General features: G+C 38.7%; 1 protein-coding gene across 10 annotated transcripts; it reads left to right on the top strand.

Moving 5' to 3' along the window:
* Positions 1-241: 241 nt before the first annotated feature.
* LOC128253428 (mucin-5AC) lies at positions 242-20,363 on the top strand. Of its 10 annotated transcripts, none has more exons than XM_052981812.1 (9): positions 242-331; positions 2,959-3,795; positions 11,273-11,472; positions 11,539-11,857; positions 12,012-12,809; positions 12,871-14,225; positions 15,611-15,667; positions 16,127-17,525; positions 17,762-20,363. In XM_052981812.1, exons 2-9 carry the CDS (start codon positions 3,189-3,191, stop codon positions 18,361-18,363), a joined length of 5,337 nt encoding a protein of 1,778 aa, XP_052837772.1. In that variant the 5' UTR covers positions 242-331; positions 2,959-3,188; the 3' UTR covers positions 18,364-20,363. The 10 variants fall into 10 exon arrangements, with proteins under 10 accessions (XP_052837772.1, XP_052837771.1, XP_052837769.1 ...); XM_052981811.1 differs by having other exon boundaries at positions 249-1,595; XM_052981809.1 differs by having other exon boundaries at positions 249-1,715.
* The last annotated feature ends 1,639 nt before the right edge of the window (positions 20,364-22,002 follow it).

Genomic DNA, 22,002 nt, shown 5'->3' with positions numbered 1-22,002 from the left:
TGAAATGTTAGATCATCGTTCCCTAACATTTTTATGTTAGTTCGACGTTTTCCTAACATTTATGTTAGAAAAACGGTGATATAACATAGGAAGAGGGCGCTGAGAGCCATAAAATTCTTTCCAATAGAGGCTTTACAGAGTCAGAGAGAAGAGATGGAAAAACATCGATGTTGCCCAGCCAAACATAGATGAATCCGATGATTTGAAAACATCGATGATGGCATCGATGTTGGCATCGATATTGTCATCGATATTTCCCCACCTCAATTGTCGAGCACGGAGTTTCGCGGCTCCTTGTACGAAGTTTGTTAAATATAGTAAATAAAACCGAGTGCGAAATTACGACATTTATATTAACGCTCGTTTCCGTAATAATTTGAATTCTGCGGTGGGCGGGTGAAAGACAGGAGAAGGTGCGTGTGTTTGTATGGAGAACTAAATCAGTGACCTTGAAAACTGAAGTTTGTTTTTTTTTCTGTATGCAATTCACCCGAAATTGTAAAGTGCAAAAGTTCGGCTCGCTATTCGTAAAAAAAAGGACCTCGCAATGTGAAATTCCAAGCAAGAACTGGCGTATTGGCTTCTAATTTATTATTTCCTGGCGAGTGTATGAAAAAGGTTTCCTCTGACATCATATTGTTGGCATACAGAGAGATAAAGAGAGCCACTGCAGGGCTTGAGTGCTTCGCACGAGATTAATGTTAAAAAGTGCAATTGAAACGAACAACTAGCGCGAGTGTTAATGAAAATGCGACGTGAAGTAAACATATATTTACACAAACATGTGTACAAACTTATTGTTTTGAAGTTGGATGTTTCTTGTGATTTAAGGGAGAGAGAGCGAGAGCGAGAGGGTGCGTGAAAAGAGCACACGTGGATGGGTTGCCAGGCTGTTCGTGGGGTTTACACGTCGCATTTGCAGTTAAATTCCAATGTTTACGATATGTTACAAAAACCAATTTAATTTGATTTTGTTTAGAGACTTTAATGGGTATATTTATACGAACACAATTGTTTTATTTTTTCATCAAATCCGTAAAAGATGTTCTTACTGTTTTAACGCAAAATCCAGGTATTGAAAACAAGCTAGAGTTGTTTGTAAATTTAGCCGTATTTAATAAAAAGCATGTGTATTTGTAACAAAATGGAAAAATGTATATTCATTCAACAATTCGCATTCGGATTATTTTGAGTTCGCGTATTCACAAAACTCATACTGCAAATACAATTTTTTATCATTTCTCGTTGCTACAATCTGGCAACACCGTCCATTGGCCAGCACGAAAATGCGCAACTCGGTTTCTATTTCTATCTTTCGCATTTCCAACGTCTTTGTGATCGGTTTGTTGTTGGGTCGCGGATGCCTAATCATCGTTAGCTGAATGAAGCGGGTTTTGTCAATTGCCCGATAAACCGTCACTTGTGCCGAGTGTCCGCTCAAACAAAAGTCCTTTGCTCGAAGTTGTGTAACGAAAACAGAGGTTTCGGTGCGTAAAACTACGCCAGAGGCAGAGTGCTGAGAAATAAAAACAACCTGACTGCCGAGCGCTTTTAATTACACATGTGAATTAAAACAACAAGGGAACACATACTAAGTACGTAACGCAGAAATCGAAGAAAAACTCCGAAAACAACAACAACACAATAGTCCTCTAACTAAACCGACATGCGTGACGTAATTTGTGTATTAATTCTAAAACGAAATTCGAGGAAAAGTGAGTAGCAAGAGCGCGCAATTGTTTGTCCCTTTCGACGGCCCGTGTAATTACCAATGCAATTTGCCTTTTAATTTGAGTTTTGCATGCAACAGGGCGCGTGTTATTCCCACACACACACGCAAGCACAGCCCTCACACTCGCACAGTGGCGCGTGAGAGAAAGGCAACCTGGCGAGGTAAACAAAAATGCGAAATGTACCGAGGGGCGAAAAACGATAACAAACAACAGTTGCAAACAATCTGCGAATGGCTTTTCTCGCTTTTCTTTCTCTCTCACTCACTTACTCTCTCTCTTTCTCTCTCTTGCGCTTCTCTGACAGTACGAACGCAAACAAAAACAATAACAATTAGGTAATGTTTTGTATGCCATTCTCTTTTGCTCGCTCGCTTCGCTCAAAGACTGTTTCTTAGTGTGCGTGTGCTCTTCTCTCTTTGTCTCTTTTTTTGTTATTGTTTTCGTTTTTCTTTTGTTTTTAAACTTAACTTGCACAGTGGGTAAGAAAGGGCGCTAATGAAAAGGGTTGTAAACACAATTAACACATAAATAATCTTAGCTGAACAAAGCTGACAACTACTTTTTGTGTGGTGTTCTTCCTTTGTTTTACACAGCATTGTAGAAAAATAACTAAATAAAATGCTTAAGGAATTGAACAGGAAACAAAATAACTACTTTGCGTAGAGTATATTTTATATATATTTAAAAATAGTACAATTTAATTAAATTATATTTAAATAATAGGGTTAAACAAAACCCTAAAAAAACAAACTTTACATAAACCGTAGTTATTAAAACAATAAAACTCAAAAAATAAAATGATATTCTGTGGAAAATGTGGTTAAAATCGATATACCAGTGCGTTTGTGGCGGTAAATACATATGCACATTGTGCTTGAAAATGAACTAATAACAGACTTGGGTTTATAACAAATGGAAATTTAAAATTAAAAATAATAACCTTAACAAAAATATTAATCATAATAAAATCAAACAAAAATTTTAAACAGTTTTGAAATATTGAAGTCAATGCCGTTACCTGTTCCACTGTGCGTTTGTGACGGTGGAAATTTTTGAGCGGAATTTTTTTTGTGTTTTATAAACTGGCCCCTGCTTATTCTGATTATTCGATGCGTTTGACAAATTCGAACACAACGTTATTGCTTTTGAAACCGTAGTCTATCGGCATAAAAACTGTAAGAATTTTGTTGGTTTTAATAAATCAAATATTGAATAAATTTTGCAGTGTTTAAGTAAATAAATAATTGATAAAAACACCCGAAAATGTAAACGGGAAGTGCGCTTTAAAGCACAAATAAGTAAAATAAAATAATAACGAATAACAAACGCTTTCGATTGTGTGTATATAAAGTGAATTAAATGTTAAATATAAATACAAACAAGATCGAGAAATTCATTAAACTTAAAGTGTGACAAACTTTAAAACGACAGCAGCACTAAAAACGCTTAGCAACAATGTTGCACAATAATCGCGACAATGAAGAGTTAAAAACATCAACCACTACAACAACAACAACAATAGAAGGCAATGGAACAGAGCCAACAAATAGAACGCACTTTGCGACATCATCTGCTGCAGCATCGGCAGCAGAAACATCAGCTGGTGAAGAGGAAATAAATGCAACAGCTGAGGGTCAACTGCCGCCGACGACAACAGCTGCGGCATACCGAACGGAATTAGGAGAAACAGCTGATGCGCTTGCTGCGTCGAATGCTGCTACTGCTGCAGAATCGCCGGCATTCGATGTTCAGATGCGAACGCAGCAACGACAGAAGATCAAGATATACCACGATGCCAAGCAGACGGCGGTATGGCGCACCGATTCGCTGGCCTCTAATCCCAGCTCGACCATGTGTCCGGATTTCGCGAAATCTGGAGCGGGAGAAGGCACTCCACCCATGGGCCTGCCCCCGCGGGGTATCATCTTGTCCACAGCACCTAGTCTTCTGCAACGTAAATCCTCTGACAGCTCGCTCAGCTCGTCTGTCGCCCGACGCGTTTCATTTCCGGATAACGAGCTGGTCACCGGTTACCTGGAGCCCGCCAATCCTTGGAAGCAAGGTAAGTTTTACCAGTGTTAATGTAAAAGGTAGTAATTTAGGTATTTAAAATTGTGCTTTTTAAACGGGAGAAATGTATTGATACACTTTTAAGAAGTAGAACTATTTACATATGTGTGTTTGAATTCATCTTGAAAGTTGGTATGGTATTGTTATTCAGGTTCATTACTAGAACCAGAAATTTGTATTATCTGAACACTGAACTGAAACACGATTGTTTTCATAAATAACTCAAAAACAAATATACATACGTCTTTAAAACTTTTTAATAGTATTTATGTAAAAAGTACACACAAAATTAAAACTCTTATAATAAGATATAATTGCTTTCATCAATACATTTTAAGAGTTGAGAACTAGATTTTTTGCAATTGTTGAGTATTCATTCGTACAATACATATTTAGTTGACAATTTGTCATTAAACAATGCCAATAAACATCCGTGCTCGATCTTATCATAAGCTCTGAACTTCAGTCAAACACGGAAACTGCCAAATGCCAAGCACATCATTAGCCGTTCTCATTTACTTTACTTCCTGTGAATTCATTTTGTTACAGCATTTTTTCGCATTGTTACGCGGGTGCGAAAAGGATCCGAGAAATCTGTCAGCTAATTTCAAGTGAAAAAGTTAATCAAGAAACGAATGAGAACAGTGGTGGGCTTGCCAAGTCGGTAAAATGCGAAGAAATATTTTGTTACCTTTGTGTAAATAAACAGAAAAAGCTCTGCAGCGAAATATACCCTTACATACTCAACGTTAATCAGTTGCTGTTCAGGAATAACATTTAGTTTAATTTAAAATTAACAACAAATTAACAATAAACTAAAAAAATTCCGAAAATTTCTGGCTTGTCTTAAAAAATCATACTTTCCGCTTTGTTGCATTTAAGAGGATAACCATTGTAAAGTACTTAAAAGAACGTTATTTTTGCACATAATAAGTTTAATTTTCAACTTTATTTGTTGTTTTACAAAAATATTGAGAAAAAACGAGCTTTTGGGGTGTCTGCCGAGACATTGCACTTATCACTATAAAAATCTCGAGCAATCTCCATATACATATGTTGTCTCTTTCTTCAATAAATGATTGTTCTATTAAAAAAATGCGATATCTTTACGTGAAATTGCTCAAAAAAATTTCCAAACTTTACAAAATTATTGCTAAAAAACATAATTTTTGTAAAAGCTGCTTCGAAGTTAGCTGCCTTTGTTTTTATTTGTTTTTCCGGCTGTTCTTATGCGAACTATTTATATGATATAGTCGTCCGATCAGGCCCGTTCCGACTTACCTGCATTAAGGAATACTTTTGGTTTTTTTTGTCCAGACTGCTTTAAAACTCAAAGATAAGAGTGCGCAAAAATGACTTGTTCGATACGTAGCGTAAGTTAGAATAATGTGGTTGACTAAAAGATAAGATCTTTGCCAATTCTCTGATCCTAAAATGCCAGTTTTGCAACCAATTTCTCTTTTACGTCTCAATTGCACCAAACTATTATAAACTATTAAAAGCGGGTAAGCGAAGGACCGCAAATGTACATACATACGTAAGTGTTTATAAACATTCTTGATCAGCATAAATCTAAATTACAAACTACTCTGTTTTTAAAAGTTTTTAATTTGTTTTCAATACCTGGTAGTTAAAATGTTTTGTGGTATTGCTTTCGAGTTTCCTTTCATTTTGTTATTTGTTATTTGCACGTCAGCGATAACAGAAATTGCTGATAAGATACGGTTCGTTTTTTTCTTTTTATTGCTTGCTTCGTGCTCTTCACATGTTTTATTATTTTTTGGCCGGCATTGCTTTTGTTTTTGCTTTGCTCTTTTCTGCTCCGTTTTAACTTTGCCTTGAACGCCAATCGGGGGATCGTTCGTCTCGTCGGAGAGTCTTAAATTTGTTTAAACGATTTCGGCGTTTTTGTACTTGTTTTTGTCTCCATTATTTTTTACCTCTGCGTAAGAAACATTCAGACACAGGCATTTGTTAATGTAAATTACGTATTTTTACTTGTCATTTACATTTGTTTGTTTGTTTTTATTCCTTTCTTACCTTGTGTGTGCATTTTTATTTGCTCCTCTTTTTTGCCGTTGTAGGTGTAGAAACTATGTGATGTCATCGTTGTCTCTAAAACAAAAGCACTAAAAGAGAAGCCCCAAGGAAAGACATTATGACAGACACACATGCTGGCAGGGAAGAAAGCAAATGGTAGCTAACCATTTGTACATTTGTAGAAATAGAAATACAATGCACTTTCCTGACTCCTCAACTACTTGGCTTATCTGTGAAAAATCCAATCCCAAAGCATTACCTAGATTTGCACCTAAACTAGGCCAGTTGCTCAACTTCAAACACTGATTTAATGCAATTTTTTAATTGGGTTTCAAAATGAAAAATTTCTTTCCAAACTATTTAAAGTTGTTTAGTGGAAAGAGAAAGTATGACCGCCTCATTGTATCGTATTGTCTTAGCACTTTTCATAGTCATGTGTATTAATTTCTAAAAATGTTTGTTCTTAACTTGTTATTCTAAAAACACTAATGTACAAGAACATTTTCGTAGATTGGTTCCCATAAGACACACCGAAATCTATTGCAAATGAATACCCTCATTAATGTACTTCAATGTTTTTTAACATTAATGTGCAACTTCAAATTAAAAAAAAAATCAATAAACTTGGCCTTTATTTTATTAGTTTTCAAATTTGTAGATAAACCAAACTTTGAAGCAATCTTAATCATACAGTCAATTACATTAAAAGATAAAAACCATGTCACGAGCTCGATTAGTGTACATTGTTGATGTAATTAATTATTCAAAAACAATGCAAAGCACGGTTAAAAAAGGTACAAAGAATCCAGCCGGACAGCCGGAATCGGAGAACAAAGGCAACCAAAATAAGTAAGCTTTTTCGTAAATAACGCAAATTATACCATTTAGTCAAAATTAAACTCGCTCTGACCTGACAATACACTTTACAATTACTTAACAATTTCACTGGGTTTTTAAAGCTGATTTTGTATTATAAATATTTTTGTATTATAGCTTGAGCTTTTGAGACGCTTATCCTTTTCGAAAAAACCAATCGTCTGCTTTGGCCTGAAAATTTGTGGCCGATATGACAAACGAGCGTCGGTCATGATAGTCAATTTGGCCATTCAAGTCAACGGCGGCAGGTTAATATCAATAATCAGATAACAAAGTGAGACACTTTCGAAAACATGTTGGTTGAAGAAACACCCTCTACACGTTAACTTAGTTTTAAAACATTGTGGGCTAGTATTTTTAATCATATCCATGAAAAACTTACTTACTTACACACATATATTATGTGTTGCCAATTGGAATCAACCAAACTGCAATCATAAAATGACAAAGCGGCGAGAACAAGTTTCCGACTTTGTAAATTTGTAGCACTAAATTAACAACAATTTAATTGGACAGTTTTCCCGTTTCTCTTATGAGTTCTTTTTGCTTACTTACAGTTTCTTAATTTGTACATTCCACTTTTGCTTTGACTTTTGTGGGAAGCAGCAACAGCACAAAAATCAATAAAACAATAAAAAATTTAAAAGGCATTTAATAGACGTCGCCGGCACGCGATTCTACAATGTCTGTATCGTATTAGTCATTTATCTACGCGATCGATAGCACCCAGTCGACAAACATACTCTTATCAAAAAATTCACAATGCCCATTTTCGAATATCGATTATAAATGGTTTTTGACTCTTGAAACCCATTATTACCTCTATCTCTAAAAATAAATCATTATGAAATCCTCAAAGGTACAAGCTAATATTTTACGATGTCCAGTGGCTGGCTTAAGGTGCCTTACCAGTGTAACCCCCGAAAAAATAGGCAATCCTTAAAATTTTTTCTAAAGAAAGTACTAGATAGAATGTTTTAAAACTTTTTGCAACTCAAATCAAAAAAAAAAATAACCTTAAATTTTATTTTAAGTTATATTTATTCAAAATATTTAAAAATATCGGGACTATTGGCTGTCTGCCGACTCAACTGCTAACATTATTACGGGTGATGAGCGACTAAAATCGAAAAATTCAAAAAGTTTATGAAGGCTAAATACATTTCCCTTACAATGACATATGATCTTTAAAAAATATGAAATATCAACAAAGGTTTGAAAAAAGTCGTTTTTTGGCATGAAAAAATTACTTTTAAGTTCTGCCAAATGGACAATTTTTAACCAATTGAAATTTTTTTTGAAATTGTAAACTATCGATAAGGCAAAAAAGTGGTTTGCAAAATTAAAGCGACAAAATCTTCCAGAGATTAAAGTTTGCTTTTCCGGTGCAGTTTGACCAACTTATTAAAAATATGGAAAATTCTATCATGGTACCATTTTATTTAAAAATGAAATTTGCCAATTTTCATGCCTAATTAATTTTGAACCTCCAGCTTTGGCTAACCAATTTCGGTTCTCCATATCTTTTTTTTACTAAAAGGTTCTTAACTTAAAAAAAATTTTTTCATATTAACTAGATTTGCGAATGCGAAAGTTTCTTGACACTAGTTGTTGAACTGAGCTCGCAAACGGTATAGAAACAGACAGACAGACTATATATGTATATAATTCAAACTTCTGAACAATTTTAAAATACCCTATGCATGGGTATAAAAAATAACACAAAAATGAGAGCTGAAAAACCTATAGGTGTAGTTGCAAAAAAAGTTAAAAGTCTATTTTCTAATCAAAATCGGTTAGAAATAATGATTACTTTGTGGAAGATATTATATTATTCTCTCAAAAGTGCACCTGTTTTTTACTGAATTATCAAAACGACTAAGTCTCGAAGCACCAATATTGGATTTAAGTAGATTAGTAATTATTGGTTATTTAAAAAAATGGATGCTGCTCTAAGAACGTTTTAGCGAATATAATTAATTGTTTACTTCACGTGTAAAAGGTCTATTTGAGGGTTCCTCTGCAGAATTTGCCGCCGGTTCCGTGTTGTCTTTACCCGGCCCTAGCAATGACAAAATAATCGTAAATAAGAAAAGCTTTTCATAAATTCTCAGGTGCGCTTGGCTTGATTTTGTTTATAATTTTGTCGTAGCCCAACATAACGATCAAAAAAGATCGCAATAAAATCACACTAGCTTACAAAATAAAATCAACAATTTACTTCAAAGATGAAAGTTTGACACAAAGTGTTTAAGGGCAAGCTAGACATTTCGTTTGTGGCTACAAAAGGTTCCAGTGCAGTATCCAAGCACACAGCCCTGCAATGAAGTTACAAGTATTTTTTTATTTGATTCGTTTTTTTTAATCTGAAATATAGTTTAATGATTAGCATCATAATTAAATTCATATTGGTTCAAAAAGACTATTATTGTTCAGAAAAATAAATAAGTGTTTTCGATGTTTTTCGTTGTTCAGACTCTTATTTACCTTGAAGATTATTAATTATTGATTGATTGCTAGGTGAAAATCATAGTCCACTTTTTTCCGTGTTTTTATTTGTGTTTTGTTTAATTGATAGTTTGTACTATTTTCCCTTTCGCCATGAGCTGCATACCCAAAAAATCAAGTGTCAACTACTAATTTGATTACAGTACACCATTTATATTTATAGACACAAATTTATAAGATAAACTTAAAGAGAAACGTCAAATTCGGTCGTCACATTGTCTGCCTAGTCGAGTAAAAATTCGAAATAATTCAGATTTGAATTATTCCACCCAACGCTAATGAATCACTTAACAGATGTTCAGTTTCAAGGCAGCCTCGGTTGGCGGAGAAGGACGGAACTATTATATAGATGAACTAGGACTGAAGCACTTTTGAATGTTTGCCAAAATTGAAAATCTTTCGGGATCGGCTAAAAGATTTCATTGACAAAATTTCGTTTCACTATTTTTATTGCCGCTTTTATGTTGGCATCTTAGTTTCTGCCAGATCTAAAACGAATCGTTTAATTGGCTCTAACACTGATGTGGCGATATAGTGCAGTGAAAGATTAATTCTGTTTACGTTTTTCGTAAGAACTTATGGTTGTGTTGGTGGAGGTGAGCGTTTGTGTATTGCTGCCAACAATTTATAACAAAGGTGCACTTGGCATTTGGCACAATTTTGTCACTGTGGTTGTTATTGCTTTTGCAAATTTTTGTTTAAATACACCATAGTAACCCAAAATTCACATGACAACAGAGAATATGATTTAGCGATAATAGTGAAAATTACATCCATCGTGCATTACTCATCATCGATTTATTTTGATCATGTTTTTAAAGCAAACAAACGCTTTTTATAAGAGTTTCTGTTCTTAGATATGTTTTATCGTGGGGCTTCTAAATTTGGCTCCCTCATTGATAGGACAGCACACAAGATGTGTCCGACGCAAATTAGTTGCAAATTACAAGTTCACGATTTCATGTCAACCAACCCCTCTGTAAAAAAAAGTAAATCGTTTGGAAATTGCCGCCGCAATTTAATTTATTTTTTTTTTGTGGGGACAATTTGTCTATGTCGCACTACGTGTTTGATGCCGACGCCGGCAATTGTTGACGATCATGATGTGGATGCTGGAAGTGGGTGACGAGGTTCAGGGAAAGGAATCAAACACTCGCACGCGCCATAAGTTCTTGTTATTTTTTTTTCACACATCTGTTGCCTTTGAAATGGCGACACTTGGTTGTTGGGCGGGAGGAAATACTTGTCAATGTCTTAGTGACCTGAACTTTTTTTAATTTGCGACTCAATACAAGTTTATTTGAAGCTAAACAAATTGTGAAATATTTTCACTGTTTAATAATTCGAGTTATAACATAAACTATTGACAAATTGTTTTATTTACATTTACATTTTGTTCACATTTTCGTCCTTTTAAGAGTTTACGCAAAAAAAGTTTTTGTACCAATCATTTGTAGAGTAAAAAGGTATATTTTATTCCTCAAAATGTATGCAATATGTAGAAGGAAGGGTTTCCGACCGCATAGAGTATATGTAATCTAGATCAGGATCAGTCAAATCTCTACGAGTAACGAGTATAATAAGTTTACTACCAACTAACAAATTAAACGATGGTTTGCAACTGAAATTAAAGAAAGTCATAAATTGTGTTCATTCATAAACTTTAGAGAACTTTTTATTTAATAGCAACAAGGGATTGCACTAATATCAAATTCATAAAATTTGTTTATTATTTCAAACACAGTTTTTCAGATTTTGTTCAACTATGCGGTATTGGTTGTTCTCGAGGGAATCATTGCTTTATTTCTATTTCCATTTCTAGCAAACTGGTCTCTCAGTTTTTAAGTTACTTGGGTGAAACTTTCCCAAATGTCCTTCGTCTATAAGTCTGAACGGACCGGATCGGTCGACTATATCATATAGAAACATATACACACAAGTGGTTTAATACATCAAAGGTTCGGGTGGATTTTGAATTCCCTTCTTAGTTTTCTTTGATTTGTATATTTCGGTTGTCTTATTACAACTCCTTTAAACTATTTCAGTTTGCCTTGTAAGCAGCATTTCCGAGATTGTTGAACAGTATGAGCAGTCATGTCAAAAGCATCACACAAAGCCGAAGGAGAGTGTAACGGATCACCTAAAAAGTATTGATCTAAGCCAGGCGCGGCAGCCGCTTCTCCCCCTTAAGGCGAATCAACTTTCCGCCAACGACTGCGAAGCCCTCGAGGAGATTTTTAAAAGGGTAAGCAGTGAGTTCAAAATCCCTTTCAGAGACTTTGACTAATAATACACGTATATTAACTTGTAGATACAATACAAATGCATTGATTTGTCCGACTGCACTCTGGACGAGAGCTGCTTGATGGCCCTCTTTCAGATGATCGAATACTATGAAGCTTGTTACGAGCTGGACATTTCCTACAACAAGGAGCAGATGACGAAGCGCTGCTGGGAACTGTGTGCCTATATGGTGGAACGCAGTCAAAAGCTGAAATTGCTCAACGCCGAGAGCAACCAGATCACGAAGTTGGGAGCCGACAGCCTCGGTCGGGCCCTGGGCTCCTCCAATCTGCACACTTTAAAGCTGGAGCACTGTGGCCTCAGAGGACAGCCACTCGTCCATCTCTGTGAGTTATCCGCCCCGGATTATGTTTGAGTCACGATTAGTGATTTGATCTATTGTGTCACAAATATATTTCCTCATTACTATCATTAAGTGAAAATGGTTGGAGATCAAATCGCTATTTGACAGCTTTCGAAATCGTATTTATTATACTTCAGTATCATTTGCAGGTCGAGGTCTCTACCAGAACAAAATGCTCAAAGAGCTGTGGGTAGGCTACAATGACTTGGATTGCGTGGATGCCCAGCACATAGCGGACATGCTGCGCTACAACCACAGCCTGGAGCTAATCGACATTAGCAACAACAACATAAGGAATGAGGGAGTCATGCACCTGGTGCAGGCTCTTATCCTTCAGTCCACAGAGCTTGAGCGACGAATGGGAGCTCTTAAGCGAACACGTGCCATTGAGGTAGACGAGTGCGTATCGCCCGTGGAGACGGAGCCTCCGGCAGCACTACCTCAGTCCGCCAGCTCGGCCACCAGCGTCGATAGTGAGTTATCTTCACACGTTACCTCGATTCCTGAGACTCCGGGGGAGGAGGCAGTCTCTACCGATCCAGCGGTAGGCATCCTAGTTGACGTGGATAATGACAATGACGACGAAAACACCGAGGACACTGTGCGTACTGTGAGAAACTGCAGCCAAATCGGCGGACAGTCCATGCTGGACAAGCTGCTCTCCATGAACAGCGACAGCAGCAGCGAGGAGGCGCCCTCCAACATATCCACCGACACCCTGGCCGCCGTCTGCTCCGAGGACATCAGCGAGATCAGTAACGACATTTTTGAAGCCTCCACCGCCAAGCAGCCGCCAGCAGGAGACGAAGTCGATCCGGCCGTGATCTCAAGCAGCCCAACAGAGTCCGAATCTGTGGTTCCTGTTTCTGCGCCTGAGGAGCGCCTGTCTCCGGCGCAACAACAGCAAAGTTCTCAAAACGAACGCAACTTATGTGGTAAGTTACTTTGTCAGCAAGGGGTTTTTTTGGAGCTAACCTGAATGGTTTTCCTTCGCAGATATTACTCCCTCAACAGAGGCTAAACCCATTGAACCCAATGAATCCTGTGTACAGAACAACATCATCAACAACAACAATAATAACAATGCTAACAATTCCCAAAACAATACCAACAATAACAATACAATCCAAATGCCTGCGGGAGCAGGAGCTACAGCAACCTTAGCTGTAGAGCCGCCACTGGAAGTGGAAACCAGTCCCAGTGGATCGGCGCCGGCGGCTATATTCGAGGTAACCCCTGAGGAGAGCGACTGTATCAATGGCAGTGGAGCGGGGGCTGGTGGGTCGCGGCCGCTGGACGTAAACAAGAACGCCAAGGTGGGAGACGACTTCGAGGACACGCACAGCACGGACTCGGCGTTTGAAAGCGCCTCCGAAGGCGACATAAGTCGCCATCTGCCCGAAGAGTTTAGCAGGCTTTCCGTGTCTCTGGAGAGCACGCGGCTCGATGACATGGCCAAGGAGATGTGTGGCATTGAGACGGCCACTATTGCTACAGAGTCCACCGAATGTCTGCTTGCCGCCCAGGAGGCAGCCACACCTACTCCTGCTCCGGCAGCCGGAGCACTGGACAAACTAGAAGATCCATTCCCGCCGCCGAAGGTTACCATCGCCGAGGAGTGCCTGCAGTCGAACAGAGAACTGAGCCAAGACCCCTTCCAGTGTCCCAGTCCGGCGCCCACGCCTCCACCGCCGTCCACGTCGCCGGGTGGAGCTAGCATTGGGCTCAGGCGCACCGAGTCGAGCTGTGCCTACCTGAACCAGTCTACCCGCAACCGATCCCAGAGCTCCGACAGCCTGTGCAGCGAGACATCGCTGGACGGTATGAGCAGTGGAGCCAGCAACAACAGCGTCAGCTCTACCGCCACCGCCGACCCCAAGTTTGCCGAAAAGCTGACCAAGAACGACACGCTTTCGCGTCGCCAGCTGGCTGAGGCCACACTGGAGGCCAATCGGTCGCCCAGCGGTCTGAAGGCACTCACCCTGTGGAACAATAACCTGACCAAGGACTGCGCCCCTGCTGTGGCCGAGCTGCTGCAGAAAACCATTTCCCTGGAACTGCTTAACATTGGCAAGAATTGTCTGTCCAACGAGTTTGTTTCGACCATTAAGGACAGTCTGACGAAAAACACAACTCTGACCACGTTGGGGCTACAGAGTGCCCATCTGAGCGCCAAGGGTTTCGAAACGCTGGCTTCCATCCTTACGTTTGGCGGCAACAGCAAGCTTCAGCGTATTGACATTCGAGACAATAAACTAGAGGTGGAAAGTCTGAACATAATCGCCGAAGTGCTCAAGTCGAATAAAACGCTCACCCAGATCGACATCAACGATGAACCCAAGCGCCTGACGGTAAGATATACACCCACAAACTAAGCTCCATTTCATAGCAAGAGTCGGTTTATCTCATCCGAGGCCACAGTAGAAGTTGTGTTTGTATTTTGTTCATAATCAATTTTTGGTTAAGCAAATGAAACTTGGTTAATTAATATACAAAATGTAAATATTTTCAAATTTGTCTGAATTCAACTTAAATATCCGATTGATAATGCTCCCTCTAAGTATTTATAATATATATTTTAACATCAAAAGACTTCAAAATGGGAAGCAATCATTTGCTGAACAAAGAGTTTGATTATTTCATGCTCCAAATGAAATACCCTTGGTAAATATAATTAAACGAAAATAAACCAAATTAGTTTGTTCTGTCAACTTGTTAAATTGTTAAACAGAAAAAGAGTCGAACCAAAACTTTTTATATATAAATTGAACATATAAAACACATCAAGAAGGTTGAGATATTGAGTTATCAAATTAATCCTTTTTCTTTAATAACAATAAGTTCAATAAATTTAATCTGATAAATCCTAAATGTTTATACCTCTTTAAAAGAGAGTGCCTTCTGCCTAATTGAAGATAACAAAAATGTCAGTTTGGTTGATACTGGTTCCTGAAGGCTCAAAGAATTCGCAGTCTTAATGCATTGTCAAAACAAGAAAGGAAGCAAACTTCGGCAAGCCGAAGTTCATATACCCTTGCAGCTATTAAATATTCTTTATTTTTCCGATTGCGATTTCTATGGTAGCTATATGCTTTAGTCGTCCGATTTTGATGAAATTTAAACCGTAATTGTGAAATATTTAACCACTACTATATGTCGAAGGACTAAAAACAAATTAAAAATAACCAAAGCTATAATTTGTTCCTATGGGAGCTATATGCTATAGTCGTCCGATCCGGCTCGTTCCGACTTGTATACTACCTGCAATAGAAAGTCAACTTTTGGGTAAGTTTTATGCAGATAGCTTTGAAACTGAGGGACTAGTTTGCGTAGAAACGGACGGACAGACGGACATGGCTAGATCGACTCTCCTAGTGATTCTGATCAAGAATATATATACTTTATAGGGTCGGAAACGTCTCCTTCACTGCGTTGCAAACTTCTGACTGAAATTATAATACCCTCTGCAAGGGTATAAAAACGAGTAAAAATGTAGTGTAGCAATGCGATACGAGGTCAATTTGGCAGACGGTTATATTTTGAGTTTATCGTTAAGGTCTTTACCAAGGGTATAAGAAGCTACGGCTAGCCGTAGCTAGCCCTCTATGATCGCGCTTGGTTTTGGATGGCTGTGTGTTGGACGCTTAAAGCGTTGAGAGTTTTGATTTTCAATTTTTAATTGAATCGTTTTCATTTGTGGTCACTGTTGTTGTTGCCTCTCTCATCTCCGATAAAGTTGCCCATAGTGCCGATAGTAAATGTTATACCGCCATCGCCATTGCCCCAGGAGAGCGTAAGTAAACCCCACTCAATTTGCTCCACCAACTCTTTGCCCACTGCCATCTGTGCCACTGCTGTGCTGTCCACCGACAACGCTTGGCTTGCATCCGATAACAATGCCAATAACGCAAACGCACTCTTCCCGCCTGGTTCTTGTGCTTTCCGTAGGCTAAATCCAAGCTAACTATTCACTCTTGATGCTTGCCTGACTTGGTAATAAGCTCCACTTGACAAAGAAAGTTTGTTGTTCCATTGCTCAGTTAGACCTTAATGTCTTTATCTAAAATACGACAACTTTTTACGGCCATCTGCTTCTGCGTTTCTTTAGAAACATTTAAGTTGTCAACTGAGCAATTTAACAACTAAACATTAAGTGAGCATCCGCTTTTCGTTGAATAGCCAATGAGCTCTTAAAATCTATTTGTAAATTTCTCAAACCGATTGGTTGATATGTTCTCGTTTCTGATTTCAGATTGGCAGCGATGCCCACTTGGATTACACGAGGGTGCTGGGCACCGTGCGCTCCCTGTGCTCGCGAAACGAGAAGCGGCAGGCCCAGGAGCTGGCGGAGAAAGCGGCTAACGTGGTCGGCGGCAACAGCAGTCTTGGCGGTAGCCTTCCAGGCCTACGGTGTCGCGGCGGTTACTACTTGGGCTCGCGGAAGATATCGTTGACCTGCCACAGCCGCCCCTTCGTGGACGCGGCCACCGGCACGGTGACAGGAACGACGACCGCGACCGCTGCAGCAACCGCCATGCCCACACCGGCCGCCCTGCTGGAGGTGAAGCGGAAGAGCGGGCCCCGTCTCCGCTCGCCGGGACCCAGTCCACCCACCATATCGCCGTCGTCCTCGCCGAACCGTAGCCGCTTTCAAGTGTCGCGCGTGGCGGAAGTGGCCAGTCCACTGATCTCACCGCTGGCCCAGCATCCGCCCCCACACACGCCGCGTTCGGCCAGCAGCTGCATGTCCATACCCACCATCGGATCGCCCAGTGGCAGTCAGAGCAGCCTCAATGCCGTTGGAGCTCTGCCCACCTCCAGCTCGCTGCCCGCGATGGCCTCTGTCACTTCGTCGACTCAGACTGTCAAGCGGCTGTCCGTGTCGCCGAGGTCGCGCTTCCAGGTGTCTCGCATCTACGAGGATCCCCAGGTGCCAATGGCCAACCGCCAGTTGCCGCCGATCACGCCGCATACGCCACCCATCGACCTGCCACCCACGCCCATGCTTAAATCGGCGCGAAAGGCAGTCAAGCTGTCTCAGGCAGTGGAAGCAGCAGCTGCGGCGGTGCCAGTGAGCAGTGTGGTAATTGTTGAGGCCTGTGATGATAGCGACGCACACAATAGTACAAAAGTCGAAGAGGCTGCCGTGCAAAAGCTTACGCCGCACTTGACCATCTCGCCCACCTCAAGCCATTCGAGCTCAACGTCGCCCGGATGCAGCAGCAGTAGCAGCAGCAGCGGGAGCAGTAGCAATAGCAACGGAAGCACCTCCACCGATGTTACAGACTCTGTAGCTTCCGGCCCAGAAACTGCACCCAAGACCTGTCCCCTGGCCGTGTTTGGCGACAATGATATCACATTGACCAAGGAATCGGCCGGTGTGGTTGCACTCTCTGCTGCTGCTGCGGCGAGCCACATGAATCCGGTGCTGGAAACTGAATCAGAACCGTTGCCGCTTGCCGAGCCAGTCAGCAATGCCCCACAAACGCGTGCCCGAAAAACTTCGTGGATAGCGAACCCGTCGGCGGTGGACAAGCTGCTAACATTGTTTAACTCGGGCACCATTTTCCAGCGGAGCTCCTCGCCGGAACCGAAAGCGAGTCACTTAAGCACAGTGCCCGCCGCCAACCAGATCACAAACAGCACACAGAGTTAGTCTTCATTTTGTTAATAGTAATAATCAATTTTTTTTTCAAAAACTCTTTAAAACATTGAAGTAAAGCAAATAATATATTTTTTTTTCTATATATCCATAAAATTGTACAAAATTAATGTTTTAAAGCCGTAGGGTTAAGTGATAAAATTGATGTTTAGGGTACATAGTTACAGAAATCAAGTATTGCAAATAACAATTGCTGTAATTATCTTTTAATCTTTGCTTTGACAGACGCCATAGCAGCAAGCGTAGGAGGAGCAAGCGGAGGCGACTGCAGTACCACCCCATATAATCCTATTCTTTCGGTCGCACGGAAAACTTCGCCCGCATCGTGGACATCGCTGACCGGTAGCAACATCTCCAATTCCAGCCAAAATACGTCCTCACACACGGATACGGGCAGCTCATCTTTCCTCGACACAGCATCTAGACAGCTAAGGGATTTTAGCAAGCAAGTCTTTCGCCAGAATATCTCCTTCAACAACAGTGGCGAACAAGCGGCCTCGGTTGCTGCTGCTCAGCATGAGTTAAGTGCGGGGACGTCGGCTTCGAGCAGCACGGAGTCGCCATCCCCGCCGGAGTGCAATGCGGCCCACATGCCGCTCAGTCTGAAGCGTCAGTTGAAGGAAAACATTTCGCCGGAGCACACGATCAACGAAGAGACTCTTCACACGCTGCAGAAACTGTCGAGGGCCGAGGATGTGGCGTTAAAGGCGGAGGCAGCTACAGAACTGGGCGACATCGAGATTGTAATGCACAGTGAGGTAGCCGACTGCCACCTTGCAGAAAACACACAGCCAGAGCAGGAAGAATCATGTTCGAGTGTCGTTTAATAGATGCTACAACCAAATACAACTAGATAGTGCGCAAATTGATATAAATATAGGCAAGAAACGGAAAACACACAATTCACCCGACAAAAAAACAACACCCACCCAGCATTCCCATGGCTCTCCTTTGATACTGTACTCCACCCGCCATGAATAAATGGTAATGAAGTCAAGGATTGTGGATGATAATGGAAGTTTGGGTTTCCCCCTAACCCAAAAAACAAATATTATGAAGTACACAAGTTATGTCTAACTTTGTTTTAATTTTGGTTAAATTCTTTTTAAGTTTTTTTAACAGAAGAAAATATAAATATATTTTAATTATAAATATGGCATAAGAAATGCGAACTATAATGCTCAATATTCACTTCAAGAAGAACGCTACCAGAATATAAAATCAGCGAACCTCTAGAGCTCGGTTTTATATTTTGTCGAATGTTTTTTTCTTGAAGTGAATATTGACACCCAAATGGGTAAACTTTAATGAATGTAAAATATTAAAACAACATTTCAAATGTACACACATGTGAAAACACTATTTGGCTTAGTGTGCCCATTAATGGCTGGCTTTTAAAAATGTTGCAATAAGGAGCGAAAGTCGTATAGAGTTTAGATGCAAACCTTGTACTTACCAATCCAAATGATAACAGAAAAGTTAACAATAACTAGAATCAGAACCCACAAAGCCACTGGAAACACATTGTTATACGTACTTAAGTTAATTTTGTTCTATTCGAAGAGAACGAATAATTAAACGTAATAAGGGAAATTGTCCCGCAATAGGATTAATTTTTAATTGAGTGCAATTCTTAATTTTTGTTCGTTCCTTCTCTACCTTCCCCAACTCGCAAGCAACTCAAACAGAATGCAAACTGGGTTTGTTCTGCCCAAGTATTATTAGTTGAAACAAATTTCAAAACAAATACATACTTAAATTAGGTACTTAATCAATCGGTACTTATTAGTCGGTTGCCATTAACTATGTAATTAGCCCACCAGCCAAGTCCAAACCAGTAGACCATCTTAAGTTCAATGACACTGTGCAATTAATCGTATATTCTTATTTCACACCGCAAAACCCAACAACGGAAATGAAGCGCAAACGAAAACAAAAAGTACCCAAAATAATCCAATTGATCTCATTATGTGATATTTGTCGTAGTGCCCAAAGCGTTCACTGTACGTGTATCTATAACCAAATCATATGAGTTAAGTACAGGGTGTACATACGGCACACTTTTGCTCTAAGTGAACTTACTCAAGCCCATCCCCCTCAAACAAATAAAGAGAGATTCCGAGAACAGCTTTAGTTAGAGTTGACAGAGGAAAAATATGTGAACTTTGCAACCTTTTAAAATGCCAGCCATTAATGTGCCTACACAAACGTTATAGATAAAATTAATGAACACATCAAAAACACACATAAATATACATACATATATATAATAACATGTGAACATATTTTGATTTATGGAAGATCTTGTAAATACCGCGTGTGTACTCTCTATTAGGAAATGGGGAGTCTCTAGACAAAGCTACCCCGAACTCGGCGTTTTTTTTCTCTTTGTTAACAATTTTTGTTTTTGTTTACCATTTTATTGTTCAAAACTATAAATGTAACTATGGATATATGTATATCTCTACATTATGTACGTATTTAAGTAGTGAAAAGCAAACCAATTTTTCAAATATTTTCCAAAATTGATCATTTTGAGTTGTATGAAATTACTTAACAAATGTATCGTACTTAATTTACAAAGAGTAAAAGATATTGCTGGTGCTTATCAATTGCTAAGAGTTTGCCTTATAGCTAGATCATTATTTTTGGCAAGTCAAAATTAATTTGTTTCGATTTTATGATGCTAAATTTGTTTTTTGTCAATAGCTATGATTTTGTTTTTACATTGGCAAATTTATTATCTATTTAGTTTAAGTTTAAAATTAGAAAAGAAAAAACACTAAACCGAAAAATTTATTGAATAAAAATGAAAGTTGTAATGAAATCCTTACTGCCGTTTTTCTTCAATTTCTAGTTAAATGGTACACTATCCTTCTGTTTTGTGCGATATTTTTAGACCCTTTTGGGGAAACGTCTTTAAGTTACACTAACTATTTATCTTAGCAACAGTTCGTAAAGTTTTTATTCAATTGCTGACTTTTTACGAGCTCTTCAAGTGGAGGAAACGATCATTGCTCCTATTTTTAGCCATTAGCTATTTATTGAAAACAACTGGAATAAAAACAGAGAGCTTTTTAAAGCAGTGATGGAAACATTCCCAACCCTTCAAAGTATATCAGCATCACCAGGCGAGTTGTTGAAGCCATGTCCGTTTGTCCGTCCGCTTATACGCAAACTAATCAGTTTTAAGCTATCTTAAGTCTAATCATTAATGGTCGGACGACTGTATTATAATATAGCTCCATTGGCAAATGGCAAAAACTAATAAAAATTATGGCTTTGTTTTTTTTTTTGACAAATACCCATACAACTCCAGATATTAGTTTATTATTTTTTTAAAAACACACTTAATATTATAAAAATCTAACGACTATATTATACAGCTTCCGTACAAACCATACAAAAAAAATCGTTTTACAGTCGTTTTGTTATAGCTGCGAGGGTATGTAAGCAAGCCTCGACATTTCGAAGTTTTTTTTCAATTCTTGTTTGTTGCGATAGTCAACATTCATTCATTATATGCGTTTAATGTTGTATGTTTATATGGAAATGGAATAAAAGGCGTTATCCGTCCATCCGAAATATTTTCAAGCACAATTTAAGCTGGACTTGGTTTATGACTACAGTTTTTCATCATAAAATTATTTTAGACATTTTTTAATTTGATAAAAAAATCAATTGAAACCTTAAACTTTTTCCTTTTGGTCTCAAGTAACAATCGTATAGCAGCCACAAAATATTCTTTTAGAGAGTTGTGTTTACCATAAGTGATACAAAATGAATAAATTGCTCGGAGTTTGTAACACGACTGGCGGATTTTTTTTGCTTCAGAATCAGACTGATTATAAACTGTACCAAAAAAAAAGTACAGTGGTAATTCGAAAGAAAAATGTTTTTGATTTTAAACTGTGTTGCACTATATTGATATAAAGGATCAAGACATAAGGATCAAGGAATAATTTTCTGATTTGTATCAGTGTAATAGAGATTATTAAAAAAATATCCTGTGAAAGTGGTTAAATGGCGACCGCTCGCATTTTCTCGAAACAAAGATTTTGAAATTTGCCGACATAATAATCAATTCTAAATTAAAACTGAGTATACTTGAATGAAAAATGTCAATTTTGCATAAAAATAAAGATTGTAGGTCTTTGTATAGTAAATACATTTAACTTTAATAGACTTTTTGAATTCTGTCGAAACCATGTCAGCAGTTAGGGTACTTTTTTATGGTACCTCCAAAGACACTGTTATTTCTCAATAGTTTTGTAAACTAAACAACTTTAAATAACATTACTATGCCAGAAAAAAACCCATTCCCTTAAGTGCCCTTTTATGTTTTTTTTTTTTTTTAATGCAGTTTCATAGCCACAAAAAAGATGTACTTTGTCTCATACTCACCATTTTTTGAACCAACTAAATGAAAGTTAAATTGTTTAATAGTTCACGTTTAATCTTTTGAC

The sequence above is a fragment of the Drosophila gunungcola genome (assembly GCF_025200985.1).
Source record: "Drosophila gunungcola strain Sukarami chromosome 2L unlocalized genomic scaffold, Dgunungcola_SK_2 000008F, whole genome shotgun sequence".
In the NCBI taxonomy this organism is placed as follows: Eukaryota; Metazoa; Arthropoda; class Insecta; order Diptera; family Drosophilidae; genus Drosophila; species Drosophila gunungcola.
Note: the sequence above shows the minus strand (reverse complement) of the source record. Positions and strands in the feature narration are given on the sequence as shown.